Source organism: Crassostrea angulata, chromosome 4 (assembly GCF_025612915.1).
Source record: "Crassostrea angulata isolate pt1a10 chromosome 4, ASM2561291v2, whole genome shotgun sequence".
In the NCBI taxonomy this organism is placed as follows: domain Eukaryota; kingdom Metazoa; phylum Mollusca; class Bivalvia; order Ostreida; family Ostreidae; genus Magallana; species Magallana angulata.
Genome location: NC_069114.1, coordinates 45,167,058 through 45,181,484, shown reverse-complemented (window position 1 = coordinate 45,181,484; position 14,427 = coordinate 45,167,058). Strand labels below are relative to the sequence as shown.

At 35.0% G+C, this 14,427-nt stretch overlaps 1 protein-coding gene across 3 annotated transcripts in view; it reads right to left on the bottom strand.

Annotated features, from left to right (window-relative positions):
- The window catches only part of LOC128182478 (regulator of G-protein signaling 12-like), a 42,646-nt gene extending 29,683 nt beyond the window's left edge, over window positions 1-12,963 (bottom strand). For all 3 annotated transcript variants that reach the window (XM_052851112.1, XM_052851113.1, XM_052851114.1), the window contains exons 1-2: window positions 12,824-12,963; window positions 6,613-8,942 (exon numbers count right to left, since the gene is read on the bottom strand). In XM_052851112.1, the coding sequence (XP_052707072.1) occupies window positions 6,613-8,934 (2,322 nt within the window). In that variant the 5' untranslated portion in view covers window positions 8,935-8,942; window positions 12,824-12,963. The remainder of the gene's footprint in view (window positions 1-6,612; window positions 8,943-12,823) is intronic.
- Between the last annotated feature and the right edge of the window lie 1,464 nt (window positions 12,964-14,427).

Here is a 14,427-nt window from a genome sequence, read left to right as displayed (position 1 = left end):
TTTCCTGGCCGATTAGTTTCTGAGAAGAAGATTTCTAAAGATTTACTCTATATATTAATTTGTTAAACTTCGACCCCCCATTGTGGCCCTATTCTCAGGTGAGCTAAAAAGGTTAAGTTTACAATTCAATAAGTTGGTTTCTGGAAGAACAGATTTTGAAAATTTTCGTAATAAATATTGACAATTATTTTACTTTTTAAAGTGCTAAGCATAGCTCAGCCCCTTATTGTCGTTAGACTTCAACTTCCGGTGCATCGAATAACCGCCCCCTCTAAGCAAAAGTATACATCATTTAAACTGGTTAGGGAACCAGTTTCAGAGGTTTATGCACATAACTGCACGGGCTATTGTGAATCTAATTTACGGGTTATTGTGAAATTAATGTACGGGGCTTACATACATCATTGCAGGGACTGTCATGCAGTGATGAGGAAATATAGTGCGTATACAGAAGCTGAAATGCTATATACATATATCTGTTATATACATACAGAAGCTGGGTTAGCGCTTTTCAGTACTATCAGTACTTTGATTTAATCTTTAGCTTTTAAGATCTGTGTACAAACATAGAGTTGCTCGCAATTCTCTGTATATCTTGCTTATAATTCGAAGCAAACACTCAAAAATGGTTAGTAAATAGAAATTGTTAACAATTAAACACAAGAAACATGCACTACATGTATAACAAATAAAGAACACAATTTATTTTTTCGAAATGAATCATATATATACATGTATATACCTACATATTTCCGTAAGCGATATCAAACTCTATTTAAACTGAATAAACTAGAGAAAATGCCGAGCATCTTAACAAAAACCTATTCCATTAATCTACCATTACGCAAAAAATAATGCCGAATTACCGATAGAATGAATTGTATTTCAGTACTCCTACATCAGATTTTGCTTAATTTGCGCAGGTAAACAGTTAACGTAACTGTTTGATTTACCGAAGTCTCTGTTTGATTTGATACGTAAAAATCACGAAATACAGACGACAGTTTCCAGGTTACAAAGCATAAATAATGAAAACGAAACGAAAATCAAAACAAGCTAACATCAACGTCATGTGTGAAAACTGTCAACGCATTGAAATATTTAGCCTCAATTTACTCAGGGACGTATATACTATATACGTCCCTGATTTACTTCACAAAATCGGCAGCAATATATTTTTCATGTTTCAAAAATTTTCCTTCATACGCGAACTGTTGCACAACAAGCAAATTCATCATAGTCAGATCGACCCTTTTTCGTATAATGTCATGGCTGCTTTAAACAAAGAACCTCGTTTTAGAAGTATGGAATACGAGTCTTGGTAAAATGGGTAAGCAAAACCGGGCCGTGGCAAAATAGAAGCCGGGGCAGATCGGCAATCGTCAATTCCAAATACGCATTATTTTGCAGCAATATTTACAGCAAATACAAATATACTGGTCCATCAAATATCCTGAAATTTTAATGAGATTGACAGATTAATAACTGCTTATCTTTTGTTTTGCCCAGGCCAAGTCTTGTCTACCCATTTTACCGGATGCCGAATCCGAGGCTATTAAACTGATTGAAACACGCCTTTCCTTTATTATTATTTTCGTAATAACTCAGATTTGAAACAGTATTAGACCTTAATTTTTGCAATTTATATTTTCCTTCCCATAAGGATAATTTATGCTAAACTACGTTGAATTGGAATCAGTAGTTCTTGAGAAGAAGATTTTTAAAAATGCACCCCCCTTTTTCTACAGTTTCAAGGTTTTCTCCGCTTTGAATACAGATCGGACTTTTATTTCTGCAATTTATATTCGCCCTCCCATAAGGATGCTTTGTGCCAAATTTGGTTGAAATTGGATAAGCGGTTTTAGAGAAGAAGTTCAAAATGTAAAAAGTTTACAGACGGACAGACAGACGGACAGACGGACGGACGGACGGACGGACGGACGGACGGACGGACGGACGGACAAAAAGTGATCAGAATAGCTCACTTGAGCTTTCAGCTCAGGTGAGCTAAAAAAAAAGAAAAATAAGGTCCCGGGGGTCTATATATTGGGGTGGGGGTGGAAGGGGAGGGGGGGTCGATCCTGTCCTCAAGCACCTGTGGTGTCATCTATTAATAATATCCAAATCAACTAAATAGTTTCAAGAGGTTCTATTCAGAAGTTTAAGATGAATTGTGCTGACAAACTGTTTCAGTAGAATCAGGGTTGGCATGGAAATGCAAGTGCTGGGAATTACCGGTGGTAAATACCGGTATTTCCTGTCCCGGTATTTACATGTACCATATTTTTGGGAAATTAGGTCGATACGGTTTATTGGGCGAAGGAGGCCATTTTTAGCCATAAAATAAAAAAAAGTATAAATAGGTCAACTTCGAAGAATTGGTCGAAAAATTACCGCTAGTTCTAATGAATAAATGGCTTAAAGCAATAACGTTATCATATAGTAGCCTTTAATCTTATTTCACAGTTTTTACTACTGATTTTCACTAAACTGGGCAATACTGGGAAATACAAATTTTTAATCTTAATTTCTTTAATTTGTTCAAAGTAAAACGTATGTTTAGGATATAAGATATTAACAAAAAGCATCAAAACTCAATTTAGCATACTTTGCCATTTCACTGTCAGTTTATGAATCTTAAATTCACCAGATCACCTATTCCCAAAGACTTCTATAGCTGCTAGTGTACAAATTTTAGTCCAGCTTTTTGAACCCCAAGTTTTGTGTTTTACAGATTTATAATTCAAAGCACAAAATAAACTGTTATAATTACTGTAGGTATTACAAGTAACAATTAAATAATCATACATTTTGTTAAATGAATAATGACTCCTGACAGTTTTGTGCTCCTGTTTTGGGGAGATATATACTATTATTGTGATTAATTGGCTTTTTCTTGGGTATGTTGCATACTGAGGTAGTGACACAGTCACACTTTAATTTTCATAATTTTCTTGACCCATTTTCACATACATCAAATAACTAGAAAACAGAACTTTTGATATCATGTTTATGATAACTTATAGATGCACCTATACATGTACCTGACTTACGTACCTTAAAAACAAATAACAATGGTGTATGAATGAACCATGTTTGGAGTATTCATGTAAGAAGATAAACAATGCATTACTGGCTATTTAAAACTTGTTAAAATCAAAGACAATTTTAAAATGTCATTGCTGACAAAGTGTACTGTTGTCTACATCCCTAAAGATTTGATTTAGACTGAGTATGAAGTACTTTAATATGTAGTTGTACTTTATTTCCCAGTATTTCCCGGGTATAAATAATTACCAGTATTTCCCACCGTCCTGAGAAATATGAGTATTTCCCGCTTTTTTGCCAACCCTGAACTGTAGAATTGAAAAATCAGGGAAAAAGAATTTCCTGCTAATTTGTACAACTATACATTATGTTTTAATTAATTACAAAGTTTAATGAAATTCTTTCCACCCTTTTAAGAAGAGTTGTGCTGATAAAAAAAAGGATTGATGGACAGACTTTCTGACAAAAATGGTTAAAAACATTATACCTCTTGTAATTTGTTGTGTCTGATATGACTCTTTTTCACAATCCTACCAGAAAGTGTCAAAATATGCATTTTTGTTAAAATTTCCTCTTGGGAATATATAGAACAAGCTTTGAAAAAGTCAATTTTTCATCATGAAATAGGTTTGGACAGTTGCATCTTTATTCTTTAAGGAAAAAGTAAAGGTTGTATACATAAGCCTATTTTCTATGTTTCCTTGTGAAAAGCTTAAAAATAAAATAATTCTTAAAAATGCTTAATTGGCAGGAAAAGGTTAATTAGACTAAAACAGCTGTGACCTATTATAAAACAGAACCAACAAGGAAGGTCCATAGTTTGCATGAATGTTTGCGAAGGCATTCTCAAACTATTAGCGTTAATCCTGCGATTATGAAAAGACCACCATACTGTTGATTCCTTACTTTACACGAGTACTTAATTCTGTGATTCAACAATTTTGCATCAAATCGCGAGAATATAAAATCGTGAACACCGAATTTTCATCATAATTTCAAATAGATTTTACCTGTCCATAAAATAAAAGCGAGATTTTAAAATCCGCGAGGTGTGCTTCTCGCAGTTTTACGCTGATAAGAATTCCTCGAGTATATAATTAGGAATTTACAGTAAGTATTTTCTATCCATGGATGTGTAGGCTTGGCAATAACAATTTCTTTGCCAATAAAACAACATAAAAATTGTGATAAAAGAAGCATCCTACTCAAGTTATAATTTCTGCAGATATCTGCACTGATCAGTTTCTCTCATAACACCAAACAAACATGGATGCCTGCATTTACTTCCATGCATTAATAAACATAAAAAAACAAACTTCAAACATTTCCTCAATCTCTTACAAAAATGACATCTAAATACTGAAACTTGAATAAAAAATATTGGAAGACCAAGCAAAAAAAAGCGCAGTAATAATTAATTACCGGTAATCCAAAAAAACTTACTCCGTCTCTATAGATGGATAAAAGCAACACATCAGCGGACTGGCGGCTGTCCATTTTTCTGTCTGTGACGGGGTAGAAGTCCCCACTAACTCGGAACCTAGTCATCACCACTTAACAGAATCTCACATCATTAACGTGCTTGAGATATTCTCGGGCTCGTAACCCACTGAGGACTAGGGGTGCTGGTACAGAGAAACTCACAGGCTAGCGTGCAATACAGGAAAACCACTTCCCTACCGCTCAAGTGCTACAAACATTACCCCTCTGTCTGTCAAATGTTTTCCCACTAAGTGTATCTTGTACATAAAATAATTCATTATACTTAGACTTACATATTTTACTTGACTTTGAAACAAATGTTTATGTGTAAATCTACATATAGTGAAGTAATAGTTGTGTGCAGAATATATTTTATTTCTGTAACTTCCCGTAGAAAACCCATCATTTTGGTTTGGCAGATGTTTGCCACATAAAAAGCAAATTTCCTACATTTTTTATGACTTTATACTAGCTAGCCATGTAAAGAAAGATAACTCCTTTAATGAAATCAGTCAGATTTTTTGTGAATAAGTTATTTAAGATTTATATAATATTGATAGTTAAAAAGCTAATATATTATCATATAAGATCATATAACACATACCATCTTTTAAATATCTTAAAATCCAGATATATAAAACATACCGATATTGAATTAAAAAGGTGTTAATTCTATTATCAATGCAGCTTCTTTCCTCTTGATATCAGTATAATAATGTCAGATTTCATTAACACTTATATATAATTATCAGATAATTATATTTTAGTGTAAATAATATCCAACAAAATACTATCTTTGTTAATGTACCATAGTTGAATTTCCTTGGAAGTGAAATAAACATTACATTAAAAATCCAAAACCATTCTCTTTTAGTCATTTTTGTACTTCTCTACATCTAAATCATATTTCATTTTTGTACTTCTCTACATCTAAATCATATTTCATTTTTGTACTTCTCTACATCTAAATCATATTTCATTTTTGTACTTCTCTACATCTAAATCATATTTCATTTTTGTACTTCTCTACATCTAAATCATATTTCATTTTTGTACTTCTCTACATCTAAATCATATTTCATTTTTGTACTTCTCTACATCTAAATAATTAATATACATTTTTTCTACATCTGAATCATAATATTTCATTTACATTTAACATTTCATTCTCTATATCTAAGGAAAACTGTTTGAAATCCATATAGAAATTGACAAGATTGACAAGGCTGAAATCATTTTGAAATGATTCAGTTCCTACACATTTTATATCAACTTTTCTGCAGATGAAAATACATTTTCCTTAATCTAACTGTTTTAAAATGTACAGTTTAGCTAATAAAACATCAATTTTAAATAAAAAAAATATAAAAAAAAAAGAAATTTAATGTTTACTTTGTTCCTTGATCATGCCATTTTTGTTCTTTACCTTCTCATGGGTTATTTCTTGATGAATCAAAACATAAGCATTATTGAGAGTACTGAGTCCCCTAACTAGCAAGCTGACCTCAGACTTACAATAAGTTGTAGTTACCAGGGCTACCTTCACATATATGGAAGAATTGGCTGTTCTGTTGGTGTAGCAAACTCAGTTATCTTGCTGATGAAGTTCAGAACCTCAAAGCTCACTGATTTACCACCAAACTAAGCTAAATTCACCACAAAACTAACTCCATGTAACTCCTTGATTTACCACCAAACAAACTCTCTGAACCACAAAACTAACTTGCATATTAACCATCATACAAGCTAGCAGAAACAATTGGCAAAAAACAAGCTTTAGACCTGATTCAGTTTCTGACATTATAAATACTGATGGAAATCATGGATCATTGAGATGTTTGCACGCTGAGTATATTATTATATATAATAAATTGATACTCTGTACATGTGAATATCAATGAAGTATTCAAATTCCATAAAGCTGTCATCCTGAAGAAATCTTCTACAACTTACCTTGAAATGCACTTACCTTACAACACTGTAAATTGGAGGATGCTTCAGGATTCTTGTTTAACAACAACTGAATTTCATTCTGCTGTTAAGCATAAGAGTGTTTCTGAAATAAAGATAAATTTCCCTCACCTTTGCAAGCAGAGAGTATCCCTCAGAGTAGCGTCTGGTCACATCAGCTGGAGAGGATATCCGCAGGGCATGGTCCTGTTCAAACCTCTCGATCAATCCTCCCATTCCACTGGTATTATGAGGAAAATCGAAGTCATCCGCATCAGACTCTGGATGATGGTTCACTACAGGTGGAGCTGATGGAGAGCGCAGAAGGTGGAAAGGTGGAAGATGAGCTCTGGGGCTCAGTTTCTTGTCATTCAGTTCGACTTTCTCAACTTTGCTGCTGTTGAATGGGGTTGTGAAACTATCTTCTGATGTTCTTGGTGGAACAGACACTGGTCTCTGTAGATCTGAATGGGAGAAAGATCGAAACATTTCACTGTCTCTGGAAGTGTTGGATTCATGATCACTGTCATTGGTATGATGAGAGTTGTTTCCTCGATTCAAGTGACCAGAATAAGATCTTGAGGTGTTCAATGGATCTGGCATGGCTCTGATGTTGAATTTATCCTTTCTCTTGTTTAAAGTGGAGCAATCATCACTACTGTTAGATCTATTCAATCTTCTGAACACACTAGAGGGAGCTGGCATCAGTTGAGAGTCACGCAGTGGTGTTGGCATGGTCTGCACCCCTGGAGAACAATGTTGGACTGGCCCCTCTTTCAGGGGGTAGCTCTGATTCTGCCATGCTGGCTGGGGAGGGGTGGGTGCTGGGTTATCTGGGGGTCTGGGAGGGGCAGCTGCTGCCTCTGCTCCATATACATGACCAGGGTCGTCCTTGCCGAAACCAAGACCACTATCACTATTGCTGCTGTTGCTGGCACTCCTTCTTGGTGCCCTCGAAGGATCTGCAAAGGCCTGTGATAACGCCACTTCATTATCATTGGAGGTGCCACCTGGGCGGTCCTTGTAAAGATTGGTAATAGAGACAATAATAGGTGTGGCAGATCTTGGAAACTCTGAGCAATGGCTCCTCTCCTGGTGATGGCGGTCCGGAGCAGAGGTGCAGGTGATTCCAAAAGTCTTGGCTTTTTCAGCATGAATGTTGTGAGATTTCATCTCGGGGTTCACCATGAACACATGACATGACCCACTAGATGCGGGTTCATCTTCTTGACTAGCTGTTTCCTCATCACTCATCTCATCATCGTTCACACTATGAAGAGTCACGATTCCAAAGAACCTTTTATCATCAGGGGAGACCCCACTGAAGGACAATCTGTCTACAGGGTAATGGGCCACAGTGGTTCCCATGGCATTAGTCAGCTTGACCCCTTCCTGCGAGACTTCCATCAAAACCAGGGTATGGATCTTTTGTTCCACCCTCAACCTCCTGACAGCATTTCGAATAGTCTGCAGGCGGATGTGTGGTTTGTTGGCATCCCTGGGCATCTCCAAGGAACCAACGTACCCGACCACCACCCTCATGTCATGGAAGCTACAATTCAGCAAACTTTCCTCATCATCACCATCATCCTCATCATCGTCCATTGCAATAAATGCATTGTTCGCAGAGTTGGCTTGATGAGCTGAGGTTTTGAGGAAGGATGAGATCCCTGGTGCTATGAATGAGCCATGCAGAGCACCACTTGACTGAGATTTCATGTGTTTGTTATGTTGACTGCTCTTATGGTGAGAAGATTTAGCACTCTGGGAGGTGCTTTTCACTACTGCTTGCTTAGTTCTGGGCAGCTGTAAAGAAAGAGGATCATGGGTCTTGAATCCATGCTTTTCAACAGAACCTGAATATTTTGGTGTGCTAAGACTAGAACTTGATGAACTGGAATAAACATTTTCAGCTCCGACTGGCTCATGTAATCTCATCCGTGATTGGCCTGATTGAAATTTCAAGTCACTTTTTGACCAATGAGGGTCCTTGTGTTTGTATTCATTGTGCGTATGCTTGTCCTTTTGATTACACTCTGCCAGAACTTTCTCTCCATGACGATTGGACGCGTGGCGTGGGCGGACTCTGTTAGGATACCTGGCTTTGTTCCTGTGGTGATACTCGTCGTCCGATGACTCAGAACTGTTGTAGTTTTCCGCCACTTGGAGGGTGAGGGTTCCGGTGGACATCCCCACCATCCTTACCACGTCATCATGCGGGTACTTAGTAACGTTCTGATTATTCACAGACACTACGTAATCTCCAGTCTTCAGTCCTGCCACATCAGCGGGACTTCCTGGAACAATCACACTTAACACACAGGGATGTTGTCCGGAGATGGTGAATCCATACCCTGACTTCCCGCGAGTGACATCCACTGTCTTTATGCCGTGAATTGGTCTCTTCTTCCGCCTTTTAGGATGGCTGGCCTGAGGCCCAGAATGTGGGTACATTGTCAGATCTAACAAAGAGAATAATGTATGTGTTAAGATTGCATGTGATAGAATGGCATGTTACACTGTAGACTGTCTTTAAACTATTTGTATTACATGTCCACTTACAGATAATAATATTTAAAGCAGTGTTTATAAATAAACACTGATGTGCATTATTCTAACACAATATTCTGTTTTCTTGTTCATGTTGTTTGCATGCAAATTTCTATGGCAGTTTATGACACCCCTAATATAAATGTTGTTCAGTTATCTCTTCACTGAAAGGTTCTATTATCAGGCACAGTAGTCATTCCTGAAATCAGTGGCAACATGCTAAAAAAAGTAATTCATACATCCATAATTATATTTCAAATTATCACCATTAACAATGTCATACCTTTCAAAGAGAATAACATCCCTCCCAATTCTTAAAATTCCAACAACAAAATGAACAATGTTGAACAAGTGCAGACATTTAATGAAATTAAAGGAAATGTTCATGAAGGGTTTTACAACAAAGACAGATGTAAGGTTGTGCAAGAGAACAATGGGGCCTATACCTATGGAATTAAAATTTCAGCAGGTATACCGAAGTCCAAGGGACACTAATGAACAAATCTAATAATTCTGTACTCTCACTGGCTGTCATCAGCACGTTTACCTGGATTATATATACCTTTAATAAATTGCCTGTGTACCTTACCACCCACATGTATGATATTAAAGTAAACTGTTTTGGGAGGGGGGTTTCTTGGTCAATGTATGGAAAAATTGCTGTCAAGCTACACAAAAATACACACTGGGTTTTTATACAAATCTCATTTTTTATATTTTTATACAGATCATTAGCTTTAATATGCATTTTAACATTTAAATAAAATGGTAGTGAAATATTTGTTTGAAAATTGGATTGCCTGCTTGGATTGATATTAACCTAAATGCTGTTGACATGTTTGATGGGTCTGTGGGACTCCTGTGTAGACCTGTAAGATGATCATTACAAGATGTGTACATGAACTCTACATGTCAAACAAAGAACCCCACTCAATACACGACTCATCTGTGTACATTAATGTTCTTAATCAACACAGACATTCCAATCAACCAGACCAAATATCATTTCAACAATCTCTGTTCAACCGATATTAATAGTCATCCTACAATTAACTGAATTTATAACAATAAATTTTTTTAAAAAGTTGTTTACTCGTATTAATACAGGGATTTTAGTAACATCAATATGTATCTCAGTAAAATGTATTTTTCTATCATCCATTGCATTCATACATATTTAATATTAAAGCTGCTTGGTCCGATTTTTTTGTAATTACAGTATCACAATTTTTTCCATACAAATCATTTATCTTTGAAAGTTATGGACTTTCTCCTATTTACACCAGCAGAATCAGTCTCCTTTCAAAGTTAGAAATTATCAAAGTAAATAAAAATAATTTCTCTTTGGGCAAACGAAAAAACAAACCAAAATGCATCACGGGAATGTTTAGAAAAGGAAACCGCTTGGTTTCGTCCCCCGAATGATTGGGGTTATTCAACCCGCATGCTATGCATCGATTGTAAAGAAAGCAGACTTTGGAAATATTAGCGAACAAAACGTACACATGTTTATTTGTAATTTGTCTGATCATTTCGACCTTTATTTAAAGCGATGTCAAAGTCGTAATACAACCATACTTGTCTCGTCGTCAGGGGTGAAATTTAACATGAGGCGAAATAACGCGGTACATTTTAATGTCGTTTGTGTTGTTAGCAAATTTTGTACGTATTTTTCTTCATTGAAATTTGGCATAATTGACGGGTAAAACTACTGCAATGTCTATTATTATACATATACTAAGCATAGCCATCGTTTAAAAGCGTGCATAAAATTTGATATAAAATCGGACCAAGCAGCTTTAAGGGTGCGGTTGCGAGTAAACACATTCATGATATTGCTACTGATAGTTCTAGAATAAATGCATCCTTACTGCAAATGGGGGTAGTGGATCGTTGTGTTTGGGTTACATGTAAAACTGAAAGTTAAATATCCACAACCCAGAATAATGTGTAAATTCAACAAGTCAGAAGAAAACAGGGACCAGCTAACGTTAGGGATTAACTGCATTAAGTAGTTAATCCCATTTACCAACATGATCAATGTTATCACAATCTGATCCAGCAAGACTTGGGTAATGACCAGATCTGACATAACGTCTAGCTGTCCCACCGATGTAGTCGGGCCTGACAGACATGTACACTCAATCAGAGCAGGAAGAAACCTGTTATCTGTACATCCATCTTGTAGAAAAATGTCACATTTACATAAAGAATCAAATGAAAAGACAAATAACTGGTACGTTGAACCCAGTGATGTATACAAGATACATTAAATGCAGACATGCAATGTAAAATAAAATCAATGCACTTTCTCCTCACAAACTGTCTATGTAAATACTAACAAGTATCTATCAGAAATTTACTTTAGAACATATAACAAAATCATTCAGTAGCAATAAAGTTGTAGTCTGACTAAAGCCATCCTCTAGGGCCTGGAGAACGAAGTAAAATAGTAGGGGATAGCTTTATATATAGTCAGATGAATAAAGTTGTTTTAACATGAATTGATAAAATAGAGCTCTTTCAGCTAGTTGGCACTTTTCAGAGGATATGATGATTATAGTGTTGTATATTATTTACTACATGTCACATTGACTCTTTTATTAATCATAATTATATAGTTTCATTTCAATTCCAAAATTTGGGAGCTTGTGCCCTTTTTTTTAACATAATATGGACTTTAATGGAGTATGCTCCATGTACTAGGAGGTCCGTGTACTAATACTATATTAAGATACCAAGCATCAGAGGAGACTAAATTTGGATTACATTCATTCAAGATCCTGGGCCATCTGTCACACAGACTTTTTTTTATATTTACTTGAACAAACATAATTCCTGGCATCCCTGTCCTACACGTTCAGGTGCTTTAATATTGAGATATCACATTGACGTCCATTGTGTATCATCACATTGACATCCATTGTGTATCATCCTCTTTTATCATACTGGTGCATTCAAATGCAGAAGATGAGAAGTGAGACTACCTTATTAAACCCTTTTGCTCATACCATGCAAACATATACCAACCATATTTTAACATGACAATGTTGAAGTTCAAGCAGCTCTTTACATTGTTTGGCGAAAACACATACAATAATCATTTTTTTTTCTCCTTTTCATCTATGGGAACAAAGACTTGTCCTTATGATATATCTATGTATTATGTCTCAAAGTTAAACCTCTATGCATGACCAAGGCCAATATGCATGTTCATTCCTCTTCCATCTGGAGAAAGCAATGTGAACTTTAGACGGTGGCTTGAAAGGATGAATCCTAATAGGATAAATATCACTTCACTGTTGTATAATGAATATGAATGCACACACAGATATTTTTGACAGGACAGACTTCATAGCCTATGAATCATAGTTGGTTCTATAATTATATGGTGTACAATACATTTAACATTATAGATCTGATTCTACATATAAATACACATATAATTGTGCTACTGGCTATTTTCCACATACTATCTAACATTAGATTTAAAAATACAATGATGGAATTATAGCACAGAAGAAGGGATTCATTTCAACAGCAGAGAAAATTCCAACTGTGGTTATGTGATCATGTTGGCCAGATTGTACCAGGAATAAACATGTGAGAGAGTTCTTTCTTCTTCTTCACATTCTATTCAACGAATATAACGAACAATTTTCAATTAAAATTATCATACATAATTTGCTACTGACAGTCTAATTTCAAAAAGTAAACAATATTTTTAAACCGATCCACGCACCTGTTGGCGACTGTAACAAAATAAATATGCTGATTGCTGTGTTATACTTACAGAGTTAAGCCTTCAATCCTGTCTTATAAACTTTTTCATAATCAATGCCGTAGGTAAATGATTAAGAAATAGTAAACATAAGAAATTTAACACTCTCACAGTTCCGATTTGATGTTATTTTGGTTCAATATGGACGATGGCTTTGTCACGTGACAAAATTTTCATGCTTTCATTGGCTGCGACAGAACAATCAACTTACACGCGCGTATTTTAATTTTTTCCCTTCTGAGTTTCTCATTTGACAGATCGATCGAGTAGTTTATTTCTTAAATTCATTTGAAAGACGTGGTTTCAAAGGAAATGTATACATGTATGTATATAGTCTTATTTTTAGTTAAATGTATTGCTGAGTCAACTTTCGAAGCATGTGGAGGAATACTTGCATGTATTTTTTAAAAACAAGACTCAACATGAACAGATGAAAGCTTTTACAGGCGTGCAATTAATACTGTCTCTACATCAATCATGAAATATTCAGATTTAACCATGTTCCGATTTTAAAATGTTTGATTAACTTCTACTTTCCCTTGCAGATGCAAAGTACGTGCAAGATCATTCTACGCTAGGTGTTGCATGTTGATTGAATTGAATTGAACACACACATATATATATATATATATATATATATATATTATTGATTAAATCAAATGGATTAGACACAGGTTCTAAAGTAACTTAGATAGTCTTCTCCTAATAATGACTTTTATAAATATTGCCATCAATATATATGAATACATATAAACACACATGAATAAACAATCTACTACATACATATGATATTCGACATTATAAATTTAGATATTTTTGAGAAACGACCACATTCACTCAAGAAAATTTGTATAGTACGTCTTGAAATTTTCAGAATTTTGTGTATTTGTCAAAGAATCATCCCCATTGATAGCAAATGTGCATCTATATATAATGTGTACATAACGTAATGTCAATGGCTTATTCATTAAAGAATTCCGTAAAGCATTCCAACCTGGGCACTTCAGTGATTTATAATTTGTAAATTATATTTAAGGAAACGGATTAATATAAGCGTTTACTTGTTTCCGAATCCTTGCCTAATTATGTATCATTGTATACATATGTTGTACGTTGTATTCATAATAAACTATGGTTCACACTAATTCCGTGCTATCAATATCGTATACTTTTTACAGGCATTTAATAATATGCATCTTCTAGAAAGCCACATGAACAATTTGGACTGTCTATTAAATTACAGCGGAATAAATCAGAATTTAAAATACAGTTGTGTTAAAAATCTTTTTCCAAATGAAAGATTTCAAGATTTCCGAGGATTTAATCATTGTATAAAAATTTTGATAATATTTTAATAGAGGTCGCCTCCCTTGTATTAAGACCTGGGGCATTCCATCTTCTGACAGTGTCAGGAATAAATGATTTTATTTAATAGTTCTAACCTAAAATTTGGAAAAGACTATAATTAAGAGAGTTCCTATTTGTGTAACTTGAAACACTGCCTCTTGTATCAGGCAGAATATTTTGTACAGTATGTATAAGTAGGTATAATATACTAAGTTATTGTGCATTTTGTACATAGTTACTAATTAGTTATCAATTTAGCTATATTTCTT